Raw genomic sequence first — 24,267 nt, forward strand, 5'->3', positions numbered from 1 at the left:
CCACTCCGTATTTGTTTTTAATTATGTATCTATTTAGCTACTTTTTCTGTTGGAGTGTACTGTGTTGTCATATATTCACTTCATATATCGTAAAAGTGGCGGCGGCTGGAGTTCCTTGTTGGTGGGGTTGCTTTCACTCAAGCACATTCCTTGCTATGAATGGTCCGCTTTACTTTGCTTACAAGTAAGGCAGTACGGCTGATTTGACAAGAATCAGCTGGACCGGGACCGCCATTTCCAAGTTTAATCACTACAGGTTCGTCTGGGCCATCTGTGGCTTAATTTTGGTGTAACAGGGTAGCCAAGCCTTGCTACCCACCAGGTTACAGCACAATACTACCCCACACCACACCCCCATCAACAACCGCCGCCCCCAAATCCCTCCTGCCAACAGAACAAACGACTCCTCCCGCGCGTCCGTCCTTCCTTTGTTGGGTAAAAAAATCCTCCCTCCGACCTCAGCTGCAGCCTCGAGTCAAACCACCCCTCAATCACCGCCTTGAAAAGCGTCGCTGCCTAGCTATGGCCGGACGGCGGGACGACTACGACGACCGGGACTACCACCGCGGCCCGCCACGCGGCGCTCCAATCCAGCTCGCGGAGCGGCCGGCGCCATTGAGATCACGAGACCTAGAGGACCTATGGCGCCGACCCGCGGCGGAGGAGCGTGATCGCCAGGTAGCCTTCCTGCAGGATGATTATGGGCGCGTGGATGATGACCAGCCGCTGGTCTTGAGGGAGAGGAAGGTGGAGACGTTTAGGCGCCATACGCCGCCGCGGGCGAGGTCGCCGTCTATGGAGCGTGTGAGGACGAGGATTGTGGAGGAGCCAGAGGTGTATAGGCGGGCGAGGTTTGTGGAGAGGGAGAGGGAGAGGGAGAGGTCGCCAAGTCCGTTGTATGACAGGGAAAGGTTGCCGAGTCCGATACATGAGAGGGAGAGAACTAGTGTAAGAGTTGTGGAGAGGGAGAGAGAAAGACGAAGGTCGCCGTCTAGCTCTCCGGAGCCGCGTGCTAGGATGCCTCGAGAGCCTCCTGTTATTCGGGCACCCCCGATTCACCAGGAGATTATCACGCATCATAGACATATAGATCATGGTATGTGGGTTTGAAACTGCTTAACGAACAATCTAATGTTCTTCAGGTTACCAACCAGTTGCGGTCCCAACACCACCTCTGCGCCTTCGGTCTCAACGCTCCCGGGGAGATATCAGAGAGACTGAGATAGACATAGTCACCGGGCCGGGCGACACTGATGTTGAGGTCCATCGATCGTAAGTCCCCCAATACCCGCCCTCTAAACCCAAGCTAACTTTCCCTAGCCAACAACGAAGATATCGTGACGGCCGCCCCCAGTTCGTCGACGACGACGAGATCTACGAACGAGACCGCGAACGAGACCGCCTCAGAGCCCGCACCGACATTCGCCGTTCTGTGTCCTCGGCGAGAGATGCAAGGGATTCGAGAGATCGCCGCATACGTCCCAATGATTGGGAAGCAGAGTATTATGCGAGGAAGACGGACGAACGTGCTTATATCGGCGAGGCGTACAACGGCGCCACTAAGAAATGGGAGATCATCGACGTACCACCCGGAACGGAGAGGGTGAGGATGGATGGTGTCGCGGGGGGGAGCCAGGAGGTTACGTGGCAGAAGTATAATGGAGTGAGGAGGAGCAAGTTTATCCCGGAGAGGGATAGTATGGGGAGTTATGATCGGGAGAGGGAGTGGGAGAGAGATATACAAATGGAGATGGGACGCGGGATGAGACGAGAGAGGGAGATGGATAGAGAAAGAGATACGTTGAAGATTAGCATTGATAGAAATAGAGTGTCCCGACCGGTGGCAGAACCGAGAAACAGGTTCGGGGATCTGTGGACGGAGATTACGAAGGACTTGGTGGTGAGAGAGGCGATTGAGGTGATGGGATACGATTACGAGGAGACGGAGTACTTCTTCTATGTCTTTCGGTATATGAAATATGTAAGTCCCGCCCCATGACGCCTCCATGTTGGTCTGAATGGTTATGCTAATCGACGTAGGATGATGTTGTTGAGCTCGTGGACCTCTCGGATGATATTGTCCAAGACAGGAGGAACAGGATCCGCGAGATTGCGTGGGAACGCGAGCAACCCAGGCCTCGAGAGAGGGAGAGGGATATGCTGACGATTGAGGCTTCGAGGTCGCGTGCCGAGCCTATGTATGATGAGGAGAGGATCATTGACCGGGGGGAGATCGTCTTTGATACGCCGAGACGATCGACGAGGGTATATTACTGAGCCTGTTTAGAGCTCTATGAGAGATGGGCGGTTTGGTTTGCGTGGATATGATTTATGACTAGGCATATTGTTGGGCCAGAGAATGATAGTTTATGCGGCATTGCAACAGCCTTATTGGCGGCATGTGGGGTTATGAGGATTTTTTTACCATACTCTTTACTCTTGGGATATGGAGATTGAAGGATTATGCGAATCATATAGAGAAAACTAGCAGTATAACTATAAACGACATACTAAGGAATTTTATTCTCGCAGAACGATCTTGTCCGTTGAAACAACATTTCCGCGGCCGTCAAGTATCACGGCGACTCCCTTTCCCCTTACCCGATAGACACCAACAGATATGCGACTGCTACCTCACCATAGAGTTAATCCATTGATATGCCTGTATCGCCTTCTTTTCATTGTTAAAAACGCAGAATGGTGACGGGCAAGGATATGCAATATCGAAAAGCACCTCGTATAACTCATCCTCCTCCCCCTGCCCCAGCCTTTCTACGAGGCCTGGGAATACGATTCGAGTATGAAAGCGTGTGTGCATCTCGACATTTTCTTTGTCGGACCACAGGGGGTTTCTAATTATCGCATCTTTTGGTAAGAAGAGTTTTGCGAATGTCTTGAGATAATCTGGTTTCTGTAACTTGTCTCGTAACAATCGAGCTTTCTGTTCTATCTCATGGATACCTATATTATTGTCTTAGGTTGCGAACATGAATATGGATATGCAACTTACCACTATCGCATATACTACCTACTGAACTGAAAGTAATCTGTTTATTTCGAGAAATGCTACGCCACGAGGCTTCGGAGATGATCGTGGGGTAGAATTCAAGGTCTGGATGATTCACGAGGGGAGATGATCGTGGGGTAGAATTCAAGGTCTGGATGATTCACGAGGGATATTTGATTAAGCACAACAGCGAACATAAGACGAGCTATGGCCTCGTTGCGGATCACATGGCTCACTATAGTGATATATGTTAGTTTATCTGCAACCTGTAAATATCTCACATAGGAATGTACTACCTTTTGCGATCACGTCCTCCGGCCCATCAGCAATGACACCTCCCTCTATAGAACGACCTCGTAGTACCATATTCCGCACCTGCTTGAGATAATACCAGAGTCGCCACACAGGGAGCTGGCTGAATATTTTCTGGAGATTCTCGCGGATATCATTCCGGAAACGCTCATTTAGCCCCGTAGACCAAACGTCGAATTTAATTCTCATATTCAACATGTTCCGGGCCTGCTCTAAGTCCTTCATCAATGCCGCATAGGACCCACCTGCATTTAGTTAGTAAATACATTCAAATGTATCGATACTGCTTACCAAGTCGCATATAGAGTTGCATATGCTCACCCCTTTCCTCGGGGGGGGTAAGTTCCATCATCCGAGCGACTGCTTCGTATTCCTCCTCTTCCGTAGGCGCATTATTTCTTGTGCGATAGACGGCCACAACATTAGAACCCATCTGCTTAGCGACATGCTCCAGTTTTTGGAGAAAAATCAACCTGGGGTCGTCTGGCTTGCCGTTCACAGTCTTAAAACCAGATTCTACAAGAGGAACGGCGCTCAGATAGGATTCGAATATCTTCCGAGCTCCGGTGCGAGATCCAAAGACTATCGTAGATATGCCGTAGGACTCCTCGAGCATAATACCATTGATCTTGTCAACGTGATCAGTAGCAACCGGAAAGAATCGAAAACAAAATCGGTGATCATTTCGATGGCTCCCATCCTCGCCATTGAGCAAAACTCGCATGCCATTTTTGTACTTCGTGTATGAATTGTGAGCCTGCAATATCGGTAGGTCCGCTAATATAGAGTGTTCTTCATTCGGATTGACATGCGTGCTAGCACAAATCCGATACACGGTCTGTCTAAACTCTCTTATACCTTGTAAGTTGTCTTCCATAGGATTAGGCAAGATAAAGCTTCGTAGCACAATCATTAACCTCGGAGAGATGACTGCAAAGACGTGGTACTCGGTGTAGGATGTTGCGGTAAATTTACCAGTGCTAGGATCCACCTGACCACTCACTGGTCCTTCGTGGATTCCATAGCCATTCTCGGTCAGTAAAAACTCATCATATTGCTCTGATGGCGTGCACAAGGCCATAAACATATTTTGCGTATGGTGAACAAACCATTCCGCGTCGGCAGGATAGGCACGCTTCCTAATTTCTTCCATCCACTTACCACCTGGATCCATTTCCAGTTCTAACATAGCTCTGATGTTGTCGAACCACACATCGATCGGCTTCTCGAAATCTTTCCCGCGTACGTATTTTAACAGCTCCTCTCGGTCATCAGCAGAATAGTCCTCGAAAGTCTCAGGACAAAAACGCTTGTACATGTTCGAGGACCTGTATTTCATAATAAATAGAAATTTGCGCAACGTATCACGCTCTAGACGGGTTATCCAGACATTCTCATTCCCAGCCTCAAACCTCTTTCGGATGGTAGCGACAACCCTGCCTGCAAGAGACTCGAGGCCCGCCAACTGTTTTTCAAGTCCTTGCTGATTCTCGGCTTTCGCAAAGTCTCGGTACATGTCGACCTTCCCAAGTGTGCGGGCGACAGTTGTGTCGACGATCTTTGCTTTACGTTTAAGAATTTCAAAAGTTGTGCAAGTATCGATTTCTCCTATACTCCGTATTTTAGCATAGGTCGTACTCTAAACCCCTGCCAATAGAAAGTCACGTTAGCATCTCGCCGTCACGCCTAGTTTGCGGAGAGTCTCCTTTATTTTACAGCGCAATATACTCCGTAGTTCTTATATCACAGGCGCAATAGAGGTGGAAACCGGCACCCGTTAGCTCCGGCCAGCCCTGAATGCCCTGCACTAAAAGCGGCCGGATGTACCCTAGTCCAGCCTAGACCGACGCGTTCCGATAAAGCTCCAAGCAAAGCTGCGGTCGAAAGTGACGTCAGTGACACTGCCCCTTCCGCTATTTAGCCGATCGTCGCGGTCGAGAACGGAGAACGGGCAAAAAAAAACAGGGAAGGCACTGATGCGAAATAAGTAGCTTTAGATGGCGAGTATTGCTGCTATAGAATGCGCCAAGTAGCCAGAAAACTCTGTCGCACTGTGATTCCTTTACATCAAATCGTTTACATCAAATCGTTTACATCAAATCGTTTACTGAGTAACTTATCGCAACGTTCTGTAACCTGTAACGAAAGCTCGTTGTTTTGGATAGCCGCGCGCGTTAACCTTTGTGTGCTACCAAGCTACCAAGCTACCAAGCTACCAAGCTACAGCAGTTCTGTTTTTTTGTTTTTCTGTTTTTCTGTTTTTCTGTTGAGAGATCAACATATAAACGCCGCCACCCGCCATACTTAGCGAGGGGTAAAATCGTAAACCGAAGTGTTGCACAATCAAAGAAAGGGAAGAGAATATACCATACCACTCGACAGAATATACAATACAGTCAAAATGGCCATCCTCAATGAACCCATGACTTACCTCGCCTTCGGCGTCGTGCGCTTCTTCCAGTTCATCCTCGCGCTCACCGTCTGCGGCCTCTATGGTGTCGACATCACATCCGCGCGAAAGGCGCATCACGCTACTGATGGCCGATGGGTAAGTCAACTCACACTCACTTCCTCCGCAGTTCGACTGCATCGAGGCGCATTCTGACATCTGTCGCATAGGCATACGCCATCGTCGTCGGCACCTTCTCCGCCATCACGGCGCTGATCTACTTGATCCCTGTTACGATGAAGAAAATGTCGATACTGTTCGTCTGGGATACGTTGCTGTTGTTCTTCTGGATTGTTCTGTTCGGCATCTTCGGCAAGGTGGGCTACCCTCTGGGTGTGTTGGGGATACGCGGGACTAGGCTAACAGAATCTATAGCTGTTCATCAAGGAAGACGCAGAGGGCAACAAGGATATCCAGCGCATGAAGAACGCCGTCTGGGTTGATCTGGTCAACATGCTCCTCTGGCTTGTCTCGTCGATCGCCGTTGGCATCTACTGGTTCAAGCACAGGCACAACAGGTCGCAGTTCACCGGAAGGGCAGTGGTCTAATCGACCGGCCTACTTGACGAAAGGTTGACCGCAGGGCGGTGGTAATGGGCATCGACTACCTATGAGGAAACACTGCGTGAGATGGATAATGGTGACGGTTTTTAATACTCGCATGGATTTGCACTTGTTTTAATGGTTAGAAGCCTTTTCAGCAGTCCGGTTTTAGCGGGTGGGGTGAGAAGCAAAGGATACCACTTTATATTATTATAGTTCACACGACACGATTAATTACTACTTTGCCACTTGTTGGTACTTGCGAAATTGAGAAGACATTTTTTTATAAAAAAATATTGATATTATGATAAAATATAGATGTAGAAGTGATGATGTGATAAGAGGAAATCTATGGGTAATGAATGATACTCGAGTACCACGTACATATATAACGAACCGGCCAAACAAGCGAACCGGCCAAAATATCGCGACCACAATACCCCCCAACTAAATTTTAAATTACTCAACAACAAAACATGCCCTAGAAAAATGATGAAAGCCAGTTGATGCTAGCTCTCCAAGCTATATAAAGCGACCAAAGTTACGTCCTCGAGTTGCTGCTAAGATCTATTCTGTTGACCACCGCAAGCTAGGCCGTCGTTTATTAGGCATACCTTCACGACGCGATATTCAAGCCAACTTACAGAAATTAACTAACTTAGAGGAATCAGTCCTTGTTCAATATATACTCGACCTAGCTACCAAAGGGTTTCCTCCTCAGTTGTCTATTGTTGCAGATATGGCAAATCGACTACTTGAAACGCACGACGCGCCACGCGTTGGGTCGTGTTAGGCTTCAAACTTTGTTAAGCGGCGTGTAGAGCTCCGGGCACGCTTCTAGCGCAAATACGACTACCAGAGGGCTAAGTGTGAAGATCCAGAACTTATACGTGGCTGGTTTGAGCTTGTGTGTAACACAATTGAGAAATATGGTATCTATAAAGCAGATATCTACAACTTTGATGAGACTGGGTTTATGATGGGTATTATCTCAACTGCTACTGTTGTAACAAGCTCAGGGTGGGCAAAAGCAAAGAAGGTACAGCCTGGCAATGGGTTACAGTAATCCAATTAGTTCTCGGGTTGGGCAGTGCCGCCATTCGTCATTGTTGCAGGCAAAAACCACCTTACATCTTGGTATGAGATTAGTGGATTTCCAAGCGATTGCGTAATTGCTGTTACTGAAAATGGCTGGACTACAAACGAGAGAGGCATGGATTGGATTCAGCATGTTGAGAAGCACACAAAGCTGCAGAGTGTTGGTGGTTATCGCTTGTTAGTCCTTGATGGTCATGAGCAGTGTGTTAAATAGTATGAACCTGTATACTGCCAAGGAATGCACATGCCAGCATAAAGCACGTGCATGATAGTTGCTCTACCAACATGATAATAACCTCAGTAACACAATGTTTATTTATCCCAAATTTTCCTATTTGGAACCCGCTCAGACTCTATGATGTTAGGAAAAGTGCTTGGCAGTATACGGGTTTATACTATTTAACACACTGGTCATGAGAGCCACCACTAGGACAAGTTTGAGGAGTACTGCAAAGAACACAACATTATAACTCTCTGTATGTGTAAGGAAGGCCATCACGTGCCACCACGTGAGGTCCCTTTCATAAGCAGCCCATAGGGCTCGGTAAAATAGGGCACAAGGTGCATAGATAAAAGGGGTTGGAGGCCTCGGAAGAAGGCCTCCAGTCAATAGTCGATGTATCTACGTAGACCTATTGTGCTTACAGAATACGATACCTTCCTGCCTCCTGACCTGGTTCCCTGGACTCCCGTGAGACCCTTAGGCTTACGATCCTTACAGTATGCCCGCTCATTCCTCTCATCTACTCCAGCCACTTGATGTTGGCTGTTTTAGCCTATTGAAAAGGGCTTATGGTCGGCAAATTGAAGATATGATGTGGGCTCATATTTCTCATATTACTAAGGATGACTTCTTTCCTGCCTTCTACGCTGCATTTAACATTGCAATGACAGAAAGCAACATTCAAGGAGGCTTCCGGGGCGCTGGCCTTTAGGGGCATATTTGGAAGGGGTCAGTGTTCCCATTAGTATAATACTGTCATACTGACATTCGTTGCACTCAGTTTGCTATCAAACTCAAGAGCAAACTTAGAAATCTCCTCCTCAAACCTACAAGTCACCATACATATCTTGGCTTATCACACCAACAACAGAAGCAATACTACTCAACGATTGCTGCAAACTCTTCTACTACATCTGTTTATGCTACATACATCACGGCATATCATTTGAACACTCATTGAACAAGTTATTAAGAAAATCTCCTCCTTAAGGGGGTGGGCCAATACTACCACATGGCATATATCTACCAACTAGAGGCCTAGGAACATGAACGATAGCTCTAGAAGCTTCTACAACCCTCTATGATTCATTACACGTCATCGCTCCTTAGTTACCCACAAGATTGGTTAAGTTATGACATAATTTATCTATAGGTACTCTGACCTTGGACCTCCTTTTCACTTCCTATAGGCTAGGAACCCAAGAGATGGTTCTATGGGATTCTCTTACGTTCACTACATGATTAGCAAGCTAGTTGTGGGTCGCACTTGATTTCTAATACATTTACCAAGCCTGGTTAGTCATGGAAAGTCATGGAAAATGAGAGAACTACACTCCTTTGGCATAAATAGGATTGCCCTTTCCTTAAGAAAGGGCAAGCAGACAATACAGTAAATCGACTAGCACATACTTCTACGTCTTTTCCAAGCTTCCAAGCATTGATCTTGTTATTCTCTGTTTTGAAAAGTCAGTGAGGTGCTACCTCTGACTTACCCCTGAGTTCTCAGACTCAACATTTGTTGCAACTTGTCTAAACCACTTCACCACATCATACACCTGATTGCTGCGTTGTGGAATAGTCTAAGCTACAACCCTTTGGCTCTGTTTCCTAAGACAGTGTGTTGTCTTAGTAAATTCATCCCTTCCTTGGGTGGCTAGATTCTCATATCTGGTGCACCCACCATTACACCTTGCCTGCTTCAAGCTTCAACTATTTCTATAGCAGCACTTCGATACTACAATGGAGGACGACCAAGCTCCTACAACTACTGCTGAACAGCAGATGCAACAACTGTTTGCCTTTATACAAACTATAGCAAACAAACTTGAGAATTTGGAAAACACCTTTCAAGCCAACACTTCAGCAACACAATCTTCAACTCAGACACATCATACAGAGCTTCCCACAGCTCCTCTGGCTATTTCGAGTACCCCAGGTGCACTTCCTAAAGTGCAAACACCAGATTTATACCATGGAGACAGGAGGAAGTTGAAGGGATTTCTTATGCAACTGGACATCTACTTCACCCTCAGGCCTCATCAGTTCACCTCAGACATTCAGAAGATCTATTTCGCTGCCAGCTACCTCCGTGGATCTGCATTCAACTTCTTTGAGCCATATCTTAGAAGACTTAGTGGCAACAACCAAAATACCACTACACCTTTGATTACCTCTTATGACCAGTTTCAAGAGGAACTTACCAGGACCTTTGGAGACATCAACGAAACTGCTACAGCAGAAAGAGAGCTACAGAAGCTATGTCAAAAGACCTCTGCTGCTCAGTATACAACAGAATTTAGGAGAATCACTTCTCACTTGACTTGGAATGAAGAAGCCTTAGTCTTCACTTACTACCAAGGGCTCAAGAGCTCTATTAAGGATGAACTCAGCAAAGAAGAACGCCCTACAACACTTCAAACGCTTATAGAGAAAGCTGTCAGACTTGATGATAGGCTTTTTGAAAGAAGAAAGGAGAAGAACCATGTAATGGTGGGTGCACCAGATATGAGAATCTAGCCACCCAAGGAAGGGATGAATTTACTAAGACAACACACTGTCTTAGGAAACAGAGCCAAAGGGTTGTAGCTTAGACTATTCCACAACGCAGCAATCAGGTGTATGATGTGGTGAAGTGGTTTAGACAAGTTGCAACAAATGTTGAGTCTGAGAACTCAGGGGTAAGTCAGAGGTTAGCACCTCACTGACTTTTCAAAAACAGAGAATAACAAGATCAATGCTTGGAAGCTTGTAAAAGACGTGGAAGTATGTGATAGTCGATTTACTGTATTGCCTGCTTGCCCTTTCTTAAGGAAAGGGCAATCCTATTTATGCCAAAGGAGTGTAGTTCTCTCATTTTCCATGACTTTCCATGACTAACCAGGCTTGGTAAATGTATTAGAAATCAAGTGCGACCCACAACTAGCTTGCTAATCATGTAGTGAACGTAAGAGAATCCCATAGAACCATCTCTTGGGTTCCTAGCCTATAGGAAGTGAAAAGGAGGTCCAAGGTCAGAGTACCTATAGATAAATTATGTCATAACTTAACCAATCTTGTGGGTAACTAAGGAGCGATGACGTGTAATGAATCATAGAGGGTTGTAGAAGCTTCTAGAGCTATCGTTCATGTTTCTAGGCCTCTAGTTGGTAGAGATATGCCATGTGGTAGTATTGGCCCACCCCCTTAAGGAGGAGATTTTCTTAATAACTTGTTCAATGAGTGTCCAAATGATATGCCGTGATGTATGTAGCATAAACAGATGTAGTAGAAGAGTTTGCAGCAATCGTTGAGTAGTATTGCTTCTGTTGTTGGTGTGATAAGCCAAGATATGTATGGTGACTTGTAGGTTTGAGGAGGAGATTTCTAAGTTTGCTCTTGAGTTTGATAGCAAACTGAGTGCAACGAATGTCAGTATGACAAACCAAGACTGGCATCCAACAAGAAATTTCAACAATTACACCTCTACACCAACTGCTAAGGACTCAGCACCTGAACCTATGGACTTAGACGCCTCTATAAAGAGATCTACAGCAAATCCAGCACCTCAGCCTACAGGATACCCTCAAAAACTGAAAAGGGGTAAACTTACCCCTCAAGAAAGAAAACACAGAATGGACAACAACCTTTGTTTATACTGTGGCAAAGGGGGACACAGAATTCAGGAGTGCTATTCAGCACGGGGGAGTGCTGATTCAAAACATATAGCAGCCTCAGACACAGTCACAACTGCTATTCCTGAAAAACTTGAAAAATCCCTAGCAGGCACAACTTCAACTGAGACTATAACTTCTCCCCTAGACAACAAAGATGTGTCGATGGTGCTTTCTCAGAGTCTCACACACCTGTTAATCCCTATTCAACTCCATTTCAAACAACAGGTGTTGTCTACAAGGGCTATGATAGACTCAGGGGCAACAGGCAACTTTATATCTCAAGACCTCATCTTGACACACCAGTTACCTACAATTCCCAAACGCACTCCAGAGTTGCTCCGAGTCATTGATGGAACTCCTATCAGTTCAGGTTCCATTACCTGCAACACCCCAGTACTCAAACTTGAGATTCCCCTAGGAAAATCAACATTTTCAGACACCATCTCTTTAGATGTTATACCAATGAAGTACCCAGTTATCCTAGGTCTTTCATGGCTTCAAAGGCATGATCCAACTATCAATTGGAAGCATTTATCGCTTGGGTTTAGCTCAAATCCTGAGCTCAATACTGAAAAAACCCTTCAAGCCTCAGTTACCCCTATTCAGGTCCAAGACTCAAACTTGTCCCAGATCAAGGATTTTGACCAAACTATGGACGATATATCATCTCTGATATGGGTTAAACCTTTCCAACCTGTCCTGGAGATAGCAGCTACTTCAGATTTGGAGAAATCATCTCAGGAGGTCATTTTGCCTTTAGCATACCAAGACTACCAACATCTTTTTGACAAGGCAAAGGCATCAATTCTGCCAAAGCACCAGCCTTATGACCATGAGATACCACTCGCAGAAGGCTCAATGCCTCCCTACGGCCCTATCTACTCTCTATCTGAATTAGAGCTGAAAACTCTCAGAGAATACCTAGATGAGAACCTTAGTTCTGGCTTTATCAGACCTTCTTCCTCACCAGCAGGAGCTCCCATTCTCTTTGTCAAGAAGAAAGATGGCTCCTTGCGTCTCTGTGTTGATTATAGGGGCCTTAATGCAGTCACTGTTAAAAACAGATATGCTTTACCCCTTATCCCTGAGCTCATAGATAGGCTCTCTTCAGCAAGGATCTTTACCAAGTTAGATCTCAGGGGAGCTTATAACCTGATACGCATCAAGGAAGGTGATGAGTGGAAGACAGCATTCAGAACACGCTATGGTCATTTTGAATACCAGGTAATGCCTTTTGGGCTTGCCAATGCACCTGCTTCTTTCCAAGCTCTCATGAATGATATTCTAAGACCTTACTTGGATATCTTTGTTGTTGTCTACTTAGACGACATTCTTATATACTCTTTAGACACTCAAGAGCATGTTCTACATGTTAGACAAGTCTTAGAGAAGCTATCTCAAGCACAACTCTTTTGCAAACTTGAGAAATGTCTTTTCCATATGTCTCAAGTTGATTTCTTAGGACATAGAATTTCAACAGAAGGCATTCAGATGGACCCTGAAAAGACAAAAGCAGTACAAATGTGGCCTATTCCTTCCAGCATTAAAGAGGTTCAGTATTTCCTTGGGTTTGCCAACTATTACAGGAGGTTTATACCAAGATATACATCCTTGGCTTTACCCCTTACTCAATTACTTCACAAGGACACTTTGTATCACTGGGATAAGACACAGCAAGATGCTTTCGATGCTCTTAAAGGAGAATTTAAAGAAGGGAAAATGTTACTACACTTTAACCCCTTGAAACCTGCCACTCTTGAGACAGATGCCTCAGATTTTGCCATTTCTGGAATCTTATACCAAGCTCCAAAAGACAAACAAGAAGAGCTACAGCCTGTGGCATTTTACTCAAGAAAGCTATCAGCAGCTGAACAAAACTATCCCATTACAGACAAGGAACTGCTTGCCATAGTATGTTCTCTAAAGCATTGGAGATGCTACCTTGAAGGGGCAAACTATCCTATCACTATTTACAGTGACCATTCAAATCTCTTGACCTTTACAACCACTAAACAGCTCAATCGACGACAAGCAAGGTGGTCTGAACAACTAGGAGGTTTTGACTTTGTTATAAAACATGTCTCAGGGGCCAAGAATCAAAGAGCAGATCTCCTCTCAAGAAGACATGACTACCAAGATTCTGCTAAAACTAGCAATACAAAGGCTCTGCTAGACTCAGCAAAGCTTATAGCAGCATCTTTAAGCAACCCTAGTACTACAGAGGACTTAGGGGTAAACTTATCCCCTCAAGACCAAGTTGCCCCCATTACCTCTTCTCAGGAACCAGAGACCTTTAAAGACTATACACCCTCAGCAACACTTCTTAAAGCATTCAAAGATGCTTACAACCATGATCCCTTTGCGAAAAGAACTTTGGAATACCTCCAGAAGAAAGGTTCCTCTCTTGAGAAAGTTGGACTACAGAATTTCTCAAAAAATCAGCATGGACTTCTCTTATTCAAGAACTATATCTATGTCCCAAGGGATAAACGATTACAGCTACACCTCCTACAGCAGTTCCATGATGCTCCAGCTGCAGGGCACTTTGGCTTTGCAAAAACTTATGAACTTCTAACAAGAAAGTTCTACTGGCCTAGTCTAAGGACTACTCTTCAAGACTATATATCTTCTTGCACTACTTGCAACTTGAACAAGCCTACACGGCAAAAGCCCTATGGCCTCTTGCAGCCTCTACCTATACCAGAACGCCCATGGGACTCCATATCCATTGACTTTATAGTCAAGTTGCCTCCTTCTATCCCAAAAGGGGGTGCTACCCCTTATGACTCTATCCTTGTGGTGGTAGAAAGGCTCACAAAAATGGCACACTTTGAGCCTTGCAATGAGACTATCACAGCTTCTGAACTTGCGTGGCTATTCCTCAAGGTGGTCTTTAAATATCATGGAATTCCTGGACACTGGATCTCAGATAGGGGAGCAGTTTTCACTTCAAACTTTTTTAAGGAGTTCTCTAAACTCTTAAACATGGAACAACGCTTCTCTACAGCTTATCACCCTCAAACAGATGGCCAGACAGAGAGAGTCAACTCTGTACTTGAACAATATCTAAGAATTTATACAAACTATGCTCAAGACAACTGGGCAGATCTTCTCCATCTTGCAGAATTTGCTTACAACAACACAGTCTCTAACACCACAAAAGAGACACCTTTCTATGCAAACTATGGTTATCACCCTAGGTTTGAAGTGGCAGAACTGAATTGTCCTGAAAATTTCAAAAACCCTTCTGCTACTGAAAGAATCATCTACCTTAAGGGCCTCCAGGACTATCTCAAGGTTCAAATACAGCGTGCACAAGACGAGCAGGCTCAGGCCTTTAACAGGGGGGTGGTTGCACCACAATTCAAAGTTGGTGATCAAGTCTTTTTGTCTAGAAGACATATCACAACTACTAGACCTTCAGACAAACTTGATACTAAAAGACTTGGACCTTTTAAGATCACAAGGACTATTGGCAAGAATGCTTTCGAGCTTGCATTACCACCTACTTGGACTATCCATAATGTCTTCCATGCATCTCTCTTGTCTAAGGCACAAGAAAGTTCCTTAAGACCACTTCAGTCTCCTCCACCTCCTGTTCTGATCTTGGATCAACCAGAATATGAAGTAGAGTCTATCCTTGACAAAAAGACACTTAGAGGTCAGGACTACTTCCTCGTTAAGTGGAAAGGCTATCCTACAAGTGACAACACTTGGGAGCCTAAGAGAAATCTAAAAAATGCATCTAAGCTCATTCTAGAATTTCTTTCTAAGAAAGCCACCTGGCTAAAGGGCAAGCAGACAGCCCACAAACGTCCTTAAAAGGGGGATCATGTCATACTGACATTCGTTGCACTCAGTTTGCTATCAAACTCAAGAGCAAACTTAGAAATCTCCTCCTCAAACCTACAAGTCACCATACATATCTTGGCTTATCACACCAACAACAGAAGCAATACTACTCAACGATTGCTGCAAACTCTTCTACTACATCTGTTTATGCTACATACATCACGGCATATCATTTGAACACTCATTGAACAAGTTATTAAGAAAATCTCCTCCTTAAGGGGGTGGGCCAATACTACCACATGGCATATATCTACCAACTAGAGGCCTAGGAACATGAACGATAGCTCTAGAAGCTTCTACAACCCTCTATGATTCATTACACGTCATCGCTCCTTAGTTACCCACAAGATTGGTTAAGTTATGACATAATTTATCTATAGGTACTCTGACCTTGGACCTCCTTTTCACTTCCTATAGGCTAGGAACCCAAGAGATGGTTCTATGGGATTCTCTTACGTTCACTACATGATTAGCAAGCTAGTTGTGGGTCGCACTTGATTTCTAATACATTTACCAAGCCTGGTTAGTCATGGAAAGTCATGGAAAATGAGAGAACTACACTCCTTTGGCATAAATAGGATTGCCCTTTCCTTAAGAAAGGGCAAGCAGACAATACAGTAAATCGACTAGCACATACTTCTACGTCTTTTCCAAGCTTCCAAGCATTGATCTTGTTATTCTCTGTTTTGAAAAGTCAGTGAGGTGCTAACCTCTGACTTACCCCTGAGTTCTCAGACTCAACATTTGTTGCAACTTGTCTAAACCACTTCACCACATCATACACCTGATTGCTGCGTTGTGGAATAGTCTAAGCTACAACCCTTTGGCTCTGTTTCCTAAGACAGTGTGTTGTCTTAGTAAATTCATCCCTTCCTTGGGTGGCTAGATTCTCATATCTGGTGCACCCACCATTACAAATACTTAAGTATTCAGGCCATTATGATACTAGTGAGCTCTGTATCAATACTTAAGTATTAATACGGGCAATACTTAAGTATTTCATGTAATGTTAAAAATTGAAGCTGTAAAAACTGTATACTCTATAACCCTGTAAATTTCAGAACATATTGAACTAGCTAGATATCATAGTCATTGCTGCCTCTTGCAACAATATATCTGGGAGTGTTGACAGCTCATCATCTACAAACGGCAAAGCTGTACTCTTATTCTTCTTAAACCAAGACTTCAAGCACTCAACAGCTTGAATTGCCATAATACCTAGCCTGTTTGTCATACTGACATTCGTTGCACTCAGTTTGCTATCAAACTCAAGAGCAAACTTAGAAATCTCCTCCTCAAACCTACAAGTCACTATACATATTTTGGCTTGTCACACCAACAACAAGAGCAATACTACTCAATGATTGCTACAACCCTCTATGATTCATTACACGTCATTGCTCCTTATACTGGGCCGATATGACCACATAACATATCTCTACAACCCTCTATGATTCATTACATGACATCACTCCTTAGTTACTGGGCTAATACTACACATGACAATCTCTATCAACTAGAGGCCTAGGAACATGAACGATAGCTCCAAAAGCTTCTACAACTGTCTATGATTCATTACACGCATCGCTCCTTAGTTACCCACAAGATTGGTTAAGTTATGACATAATCTGTCTATAGGGGTACTCTGACCTTGGACCTCCTTTCACTTCCTATAGGCTAGGAACCTAGGAGATGGTTCTATGGGATTCTCTTACATCGACTACAGTTACCAAGCCTGGTTAGTTATGGAAAGTCTTGGAAAATGAGAGAACTACACTCCTTTAGCATAAATAGGATTGCCCTTTCCTTAAGAAAGGGCAAGCAGACAATACAGTAAATCGACTATCATTCTATCAACTAGGGCCTAGGAACATGAACGATAGCTCCAAAAGCTTCTACAACTGTCTATGATTCATTACACGTCATCGCTCCTTAATTACCCACAAGATTGGTTAAGTTATGACTGGCTGACAAAGGGTCGTAGCTTAGACTATTCCACAACGCAGCAATCAGGTGTGTGATGTAGTGAAGTGGTTCAGACAAGTTGCAACAAATGTTGAGTCTGGGAACTCAGGGGTAAGTCAGAGGTTAACACCTCACTGACTTTTCAGAAACAAGGAGTAACAAGATCAATGCTTGGAAGCTTGGAAAAGACGTGGAAGTATGTGATAGTCGATTTACTGTATTGTCTGCTTGCCCTTTCTTAAGGAAAGGGCAATCCTATTTATGCCAAAGGAGTGTAGTTCTCTCATTTTCCATGACTTTCCATGACTAACCAGGCTTGGTAAATGTATTAGAAATCAAGTGCGACCCACAACTAGCTTGCTAATCATGTAGTGAACGTAAGAGAATCCCATAGAACCATCTCTTGGGTTTCTAGCCTATACGAAGTGAAAGGAGGTCCAAGGTCAGAGTACCCCTATAGACAAATTATGTCATAACTTAACCAATCTTGTGGGTAACTAAGGAGCGATGACATGTAATGAATCATAGAGGGTTGTAAAAGCTTCTAGAGCTATCATTCATGTTCCTAGGCCTCTAGTTGGTAGAGATATGCCATGTGGTAGTATTGGCCCACCCCCTTAAGGAGGAGATTTTCTTAATAACTTGTTCAATGAGTGTCCAAATGATATGCCGTGATGTATGTAGCATAAACAGATGTAGTAGAAGAGTTTGCAGCAATCGTTGAGTAGTATTACTCTTGTTGTTGGTGTGATAAGCCAAGATATGTATAGTGACTTGTAGGTTTGAGGAGGAGATTTCTAAGTTTGCTCTGAGTTTGATAGCAAACTGAGTGCAACGAATGTCAGTATGACACTTCCTTGGGTGGCTAGATTCTCACATCTGGTGCACCCACCATTACAAGAAGGTTCAGAAGCCATGATGTAGGCTGAATCATAAGACGTAAGGATAGAATGCAGAGTTTTCACGACGACCTGAAAATTGTGAAAGGATCACGTGGAATACTTAAGTATAATACGGGCCCGTATACGAGAGCCTCCCGTATATGGGCAATACTACTGGAAACACCGGAAGGGGTTAGGAATTGGTGGGATATAGCTTCGCATAACACACATCTTCAATGGCAAACCTTATTGTTGAACGCTATGGAGCGTGGGAAGCCCGTCTAGTGTCTTACCTGACTGCCAAGGGCCATCTCAGTTGGGACTGAAGCTATTCATGTCACATGTTCGATATTCTCACATATATGCGTGTCTCACATATATAACTATTTAGGCCTAGTTTACTCACCGAGAGCAGCATCCTGAGCGAGCTTCAGGATGTGGCTCTCTAGACAATACACACTCGTTGGAGCGATCCATTTGATATATCAGTTGGTTGATATCGCCCGTAAATCGTACCGGCCGCCAACTGAGAGGCCACAATTGCTGTGCCTCTGATGCAGCAATCCTTTCTCATAAATGGGACCGCCTAGTATGGACGCCCATGGCATGAAATAAATGCGCTTTGTGGGTATCTCTAGACACTCCCGAACGCCACCCGCACAATCCCAGTCCCGTATAGTCTATGCGCAGTATTCTAAACCACCCAATGCATCACCCCCTTGCCCTCAAGTGAACTCCAAGCATAGTCCATCTGGTCCTCACTCATCATCCCCAAAGCTCAGCTTCACCTTCTTGACCTTCTTTTTCTTCTGTGGCGGCGCCTGTTTATCTTTCCCGGGGGCATCACTGACTTTCCCTTCTTCCTCCTCTGGCGCCCCTACAACCTTCCCAACCTTTCGTTTCCTCGCTGCCCCAATTGCGGCAATCTTCTCCTCTTTCCTCTCGGGCTCTCCCACCGCCTCTGGCTTGGCCTCCTCCGCAGCTTCCTCGCCTTTCTTTGCGGCCTTCTTCGTCACACCTAAACTGTGTAGCTCATCATCATCGAGATCTGCCCCCTCTTCGTCTACATAGACGGGCTCATCCTCCTCGTCAGCGTCAGGGTTTGGGGCGCGCTTGGGGCGTGGTGCGGCTGTGGAGCCCGAAGTGTTCTCGGCACGGAGGCGCTGGAGGAAGGGCAGGAGAGAGGAGTCGTATGAGAGACCTTTGGAAGTGATTTTGGGGGACATGTCGACAGAGGATTGTTAATTGGCTGTGATAGTGCCAAGGCGGGGCCGTCGAGGCTGAATTAACAGGGCGGTGTGCAACTAATTGTGGTGCAATTGTGGTGGTGTCTCCTTCCCTTTTCTGGGTCCTTGGCTCGAATTGGACCTTCCTACTCAACAGGGACCCACGAACGTTTTCCATATCTTTCTCCCATACCAAGATCTCGTCAGTTCTCACCAGCCAAGACGTTCAATCGACCCGGAGGACCACATATAAACAACGTGCGAGTCGCTTGTCATAGTTTCCCAAGAAGAGCGTCGAGTCTGCACCACTCTTGGAACCAACTTCCTCTCTCGAATCTCAACGCGTCCAAACGCCATCACAAGGGCGAAGGGATTTTTGTTTCCCTTCGGCCACTCATTTTTTCATGGATCCTAACAATTTGCCCCCGAACATCGAGAGTGTCTCCGCTGCCTTCAACAGAATAGCAGAGGACGCGAACACTATCAACGAAGAGATCCCGCGTCTTGCTAATATAGAGCCCATCCAGCAAGCCGGGCAAATTCAGACCACTCTTGCGCAGCACAGCCAACTATTTCAAACGGATCCTAGACCGCCTAGACCAACAATCCAATAACTTCCAGGAGACCTCACGCCGCCTGACCGTCATAGAAAGCACCCTAGACCAACGATCCAATTACATCCAGGAGACCTCACGCCGCCTGACCGTCATAGAAAGCACCCTAGACCAACTGGCCAATAACTTCCAGGAGACCTCACGCCGCCTGACCGCCATAGAAAACACCCAAATTCGGAATTCAAATTCACAACGCCTTCACTACGATAGTTTAGCCATCATTTCTCCGCTTCTAGACCCCGAAACAGGAGTCGCTATACGAAACTGCCCAAATACAATTGCTGCTATTTACACATTATCTGCGCACCGAGCAACGCGCATCCTAGGTATCCTTCAGGTCCCTATACCCGCCTCTTTAGAAGCAAAGAGAGGCTGTACGGTTCCAATTCATCTAGGTTCAGTCTTCGCAGCTAGGAGGTTGTACGGCGAGCTATCAGACGCCCCCTGCGGTTAAAAGGGAATTCCGCCGTTTCCGTACCTCTCGGCGTCGTGCTTTTATTTCCCTTCATGGTCGTTATTTGCATCCTGGTTTTGTTTGTGCAGCACCCGTCGTCGCCGGGGAGGGGGTTATTAATGCCTGCTGGGGGACCGCCAACTATAAGGTATGGCTTGTGGATCTCTGCGATGGCTAGCGAGAAGTACGACAAGGTGTTTGTGACAGGAGATGTTCCGGATACCACGAAGCCAAGGGCTAATGCCAAAGAAATAAGGAGTTGGAGGGGGTTATCCAATCGCTCAAGTCTATCGAGCGTCATTTCAACAGATGGTATCATTACTTATACGTCTTTCTCAACGACGGCGACTTCAACTCAACTTTCAAGGAGACCGTCCAGAACCATACCAGTTCCTCAGTAGAGTTTGGGAAAATCGACTCGAGCATGTGGGACTTCCCGGATTGGATAGATCCAAGGGTTGCGAAGGAGGGAATTGCAAAGCAAGGCGACGCCGCAATTATGTATGGTGGCATGGAGCGCTCGAAGCAGATATAAACCAAGTTAGACTTTTAGAGGGCGAAGGCCTTCTACATTCAAGTCCCTTAAAGCATGTGCCCCCTTCGGGTTAAGGGAACGAGAAGGCATACCACTGGCAGCTAACTATGCCAGAAACCTCTAGGTCTATAGAAATGGGTAGAAATGCTATAGTATAGTGCTTTGGAATGCTGCAAGTGAATGTGTATCTTTATTACGTCTTAATTTTCCCTCTCGAATCACATGCAATGCAGCTATACAAAGCAGACTTCAGGAAAATACTTGACATTTGGTATTGCTGTTTAGCCAGCTACTATGTATACACCACACCCCAATCCCAAACGCGCAAACCAATCTAAGCCGTCCAGATCTTCTTGATCGCCTCCGTAACACCAATATCATTGGTCTCGAACTCGTAAAGTCCAACACCCACCGCCACCGTCGCGACCCTCAGCACCCATCCCAGCGCCTTCTTGGTCTTCGGCACGCGCCTGGCGGGGAAGTAGTCGACGATCATGGCGTCGAAGCCGATATGTGAGTGGACGAGGACGGCGCCGCAGATGATGGCGTCAGTGGCTGGGTTGACGGAGCCGGCGACGAAGGGGGCGATGGTGATGGGGATGAGGCCGGCGGCGATGAGGCGCTCGAAGGTCCAGTGGTAGGAGCCCTCGGAGGCGTTTGTCGGCGGCACAACGGCGGCGTCGTTTGCTGCTATGGTCAGTATTGCTGTTGTTGTTGTTGTGCTCCTTGGGAGTATATCATACCAGTTCCGTCAATGATCTCTGCGGGTTCCGTTAGCGGTGCGTTATAGGGATTGGGGGAACTGAGTAGACGTACGGGGACCTGCAGGGAGAATCTGCTGGCGGCCACCGGCGTGGAAGGCAGCTACTCGGACATTGCCAGGCGCGAATGCGCTCTCGATGGCCTGTCGTGCTGGTGCGGGTCGTGTCGGCTGGGACAGGACGGCTGGGAAGGACGACGAGACCTTGGTTGTGTATGCGCGCTTCGAGGCGGCGGCCAGGCAAGATTGCCTCAGCACCGTAGGACGAATAATTGAAGCCATTGGCAAAACCCCCGGTGAGTGTACAGGCGTGGAATTGGTGATGCAGGGCAAAAGTGAGGTTCGGTGGTCGAGCACACTCGGAATCCTGTGACATAGCCGAGGAGAGAGCCGCTTAGCTCAGATACAATACCGGCGCTCTGATTGGCCGAATCAGATTTCAAGCCTGAGCGAATCTAAAATCCCGACTACCACCGGTCCTCTCCCATTGACGACGACTTGTGCTGATTGCGTTCACTGAGCCTCCTCTCTTCGCATTTTCCTTTTATACCCTCATTGAACACCTTCACATACAGCAGCCATGGCGTCCCGGCGGTTAGCACTTAACCTCACCCAGGGCCTCAGCAAGCGTGCTGCGTTCAACGCCCCCGTGAGGAGAGGTTTTGCAACTCCAGTCACGACGAAGAATGGCGTTGCCACGGAGTGCACGACTCTGTCAAACGGCATGACGGTATGCGCGCATCGAGTTGATGGAAGCTGTGAGATTCAATGGACTGACGGAAACACGTAGATTGCCACGGAGCACTCGCCATGGGCACAGACTTCGACTGTTGGTGTCTGGATTGATGCCGGATCTCGGGCGGAAACGGACAAGACCAATGGCACAGCACACTTCTTGGAGCATCTTGCATTCAAGGTAAATAGTCATGGAGAAGCTGGGAAAAGCTTTTGGGGATGGCCGGATGTTGATTTGATGAATAGGGAACCTCCAACCGCACACAACAGCAGCTTGAGCTCGAAATCGAGAACATGGGCGGACACCTGAACGCCTACACGTCTGTATGTTTAGACATCAGCAATGACATAAGGCAACATGCTAATCTACAATAGCGCGAGAACACCGTCTACTACGCAAAGGCTTTCAACGCCGATGTGCCCGCGACCGTCAACATTCTCTCCGATATCCTTCAAAACTCCAAGCTCGAGAAGTCCGCCATCGAGCGTGAGCGCGATGTTATCCTCAGAGAGTCTGAGGAGGTTGACAAGCAGCTCGAGGAGGTTGTCTTCGACCACCTTCACGCCACCGCGTTCCAGGGACAGCCGCTCGGCCGCACAATCCTTGGCCCGGCAGAGAACATCCAGAGCATCCAGAGGGAGGATCTCGTTGACTACATCAAGACCAACTACACTGCTGACCGCATGGTTCTCGTCGGTGCTGGTGGCGTTCCCCACGCTCAGCTCGTCGAGCTTGCTGAGAAGCACTTCGCCGGTCTCCCATCTGAGCCAGCTTCCCAGGCCTCCGCTGCCGTTGCCCAGCTCCAGAAGCGCAAGCCTGAGTTCGTCGGCTCGGAAGTCCGCATCCGTGATGACACCATCCCAACTGCCAACATTGCCATTGCCGTTGAGGGTGTCTCCTGGAAAGACGATGACTACTTCACTGCTCTCGTTACCCAGGCTATTGTCGGTAACTGGGACAAGGCCATGGGCAACGCTCCTCACATGGGCAGCAAGCTCAGCGGCTTTGTTCACAAGAACGACCTGGCCAACAGCTTCATGAGTTTTTCCACCTCGTACAGCGATACTGGGTATATTACACCGTAACCTTGTTTTAACTATCTAGCTAACATGTCTAGTTTGTGGGGCATCTACCTTGTCTCCGACAACCTGACCCGCTTGGACGACCTGGTTCACTTCACTCTCCGCGAGTGGTCTCGCCTGTCGTACAACGTCACTGAGGCCGAGGTCGAGCGCGCCAAGGCTCAGCTCAAGGCTTCCATCCTCCTCTCCCTTGACGGCACCACCGCCGTCGCCGAGGACATCGGCCGCCAGATCATCACCTCTGGCCGCCGCATGGGCCCCGAGGAGGTCGAGCGTGTCGTCAGCAAGATCACCGAGAAGGACATAATGGAGTTCGCACAGAAGAAGCTCTGGGATCAGGATATCGCCATTAGCGCTGTTGGCTCGATCGAAGGCCTCTTTGATTACAACAGGATCCGTGGAGATATGTCGAGAAACGCATAAGAATTGTAATTAAAAGAGCTAGAAGATGGACGGGTGGGTGGTTAGGGTATTGAACTTGGATTCGAGGTTGGTGGTAGGGGGCGGCTGCAGCCGTGGTGGGTTGCGAGAAGCGGGAGCTGGGATTCATAGAGTGTATGATGAGAGTTGCCGCTAAGATGTTTGTACACATATAGATTCGATCAAGGTTTTGTCAATACAGTGTAACCTCTCTTTGCAGATCGTGTCTGAGACGGAAGTAGCCGCGTAGTATGGAATGTGAGAAACCAACGACGAGTCTACTCTAGATATTTCGTGCTCATGTCTGATTTTCTGACAGAAACCACTGCGATAATAAAATATCTCAGCAACCAACGGATTGTTTCAAGGTGTAGAGCACTATCGTCAGGTTACATGAGTCCTGTTCAACAATGGAACGCGGAATTTGCCTTTGCACAAGTAACAAAATGCAGAACAA

The 24,267-nt window shown here is 46.6% G+C and overlaps 8 protein-coding genes across 8 annotated transcripts; 5 read left to right on the forward strand and 3 right to left on the reverse strand.

Annotated features, from left to right (window-relative positions):
* The first annotated feature begins 5 nt into the window (after nt 1-5).
* VC83_01179 (uncharacterized protein) lies at nt 6-3,107 on the forward strand. Its single transcript, XM_024464864.1, has 4 exons — nt 6-1,096; nt 1,143-1,272; nt 1,321-1,981; nt 2,041-3,107. The coding sequence occupies exons 1-4, from the start codon at nt 523-525 to the stop codon at nt 2,275-2,277; spliced, it is 1,602 nt and encodes a 533-aa protein (XP_024327623.1). The 5' UTR covers nt 6-522; the 3' UTR covers nt 2,278-3,107.
* Nucleotides 3,073-5,158, reverse strand: VC83_01180 (uncharacterized protein). The gene is made up of 3 exons (XM_024464865.1): nt 3,611-5,158; nt 3,304-3,564; nt 3,073-3,242 (listed from the first exon to the last, which is right to left on the reverse strand). Exons 1-3 carry the CDS (start codon nt 4,833-4,835, stop codon nt 3,106-3,108), a joined length of 1,623 nt encoding a protein of 540 aa, XP_024328031.1. The 5' UTR covers nt 4,836-5,158; the 3' UTR covers nt 3,073-3,105.
* Nucleotides 5,159-5,519: 361 nt separating this feature from the next.
* VC83_01181 (uncharacterized protein) lies at nt 5,520-6,588 on the forward strand. The gene is made up of 3 exons (XM_024464866.1): nt 5,520-5,867; nt 5,939-6,085; nt 6,144-6,588. The coding sequence occupies exons 1-3, from the start codon at nt 5,721-5,723 to the stop codon at nt 6,315-6,317; spliced, it is 468 nt and encodes a 155-aa protein (XP_024328030.1). The 5' UTR covers nt 5,520-5,720; the 3' UTR covers nt 6,318-6,588.
* A 12,153-nt stretch (nt 6,589-18,741) lies between these two features.
* Nucleotides 18,742-19,209, reverse strand: VC83_01182 (uncharacterized protein; the record flags this gene model as incomplete). Its single annotated transcript, XM_024464867.1, has 1 exon — nt 18,742-19,209. The coding sequence occupies one exon, from the start codon at nt 19,207-19,209 to the stop codon at nt 18,742-18,744; it is 468 nt and encodes a 155-aa protein (XP_024328029.1).
* A 404-nt stretch (nt 19,210-19,613) lies between these two features.
* VC83_01183 (uncharacterized protein) lies at nt 19,614-20,277 on the forward strand (the record flags this gene model as incomplete). Its single annotated transcript, XM_024464868.1, has 2 exons — nt 19,614-19,710; nt 19,799-20,277. 2 exons carry the CDS (start codon nt 19,614-19,616, stop codon nt 20,275-20,277), a joined length of 576 nt encoding a protein of 191 aa, XP_024328028.1.
* A 170-nt stretch (nt 20,278-20,447) lies between these two features.
* KTR5_1 (alpha-1,2-mannosyltransferase (Kre5)) lies at nt 20,448-20,812 on the forward strand (the record flags this gene model as incomplete). The annotated part of the gene is made up of 2 exons (XM_024464869.1): nt 20,448-20,473; nt 20,527-20,812. 2 exons carry the CDS (start codon nt 20,448-20,450, stop codon nt 20,810-20,812), a joined length of 312 nt encoding a protein of 103 aa, XP_024328035.1.
* A 170-nt stretch (nt 20,813-20,982) lies between these two features.
* Nucleotides 20,983-22,074, reverse strand: SDH4 (membrane anchor subunit of succinate dehydrogenase, Sdh4). Its single transcript, XM_024464870.1, has 3 exons — nt 21,629-22,074; nt 21,556-21,573; nt 20,983-21,499 (listed from the first exon to the last, which is right to left on the reverse strand). Exons 1-3 carry the CDS (start codon nt 21,852-21,854, stop codon nt 21,147-21,149), a joined length of 597 nt encoding a protein of 198 aa, XP_024328034.1. The 5' UTR covers nt 21,855-22,074; the 3' UTR covers nt 20,983-21,146.
* On the forward strand, nt 22,052-24,080 carry VC83_01186 (uncharacterized protein). Its single transcript, XM_024464871.1, has 5 exons — nt 22,052-22,302; nt 22,363-22,488; nt 22,554-22,631; nt 22,683-23,377; nt 23,426-24,080. Exons 1-5 carry the CDS (start codon nt 22,153-22,155, stop codon nt 23,811-23,813), a joined length of 1,437 nt encoding a protein of 478 aa, XP_024328033.1. The 5' UTR covers nt 22,052-22,152; the 3' UTR covers nt 23,814-24,080.
* The last annotated feature ends 187 nt before the right edge of the window (nt 24,081-24,267 follow it).

This window comes from Pseudogymnoascus destructans (assembly GCF_001641265.1).
Source record: "Pseudogymnoascus destructans isolate 20631-21 unplaced genomic scaffold scaffold_2, whole genome shotgun sequence".
Taxonomy (NCBI): domain Eukaryota; kingdom Fungi; phylum Ascomycota; class Leotiomycetes; order Thelebolales; family Thelebolaceae; genus Pseudogymnoascus; species Pseudogymnoascus destructans.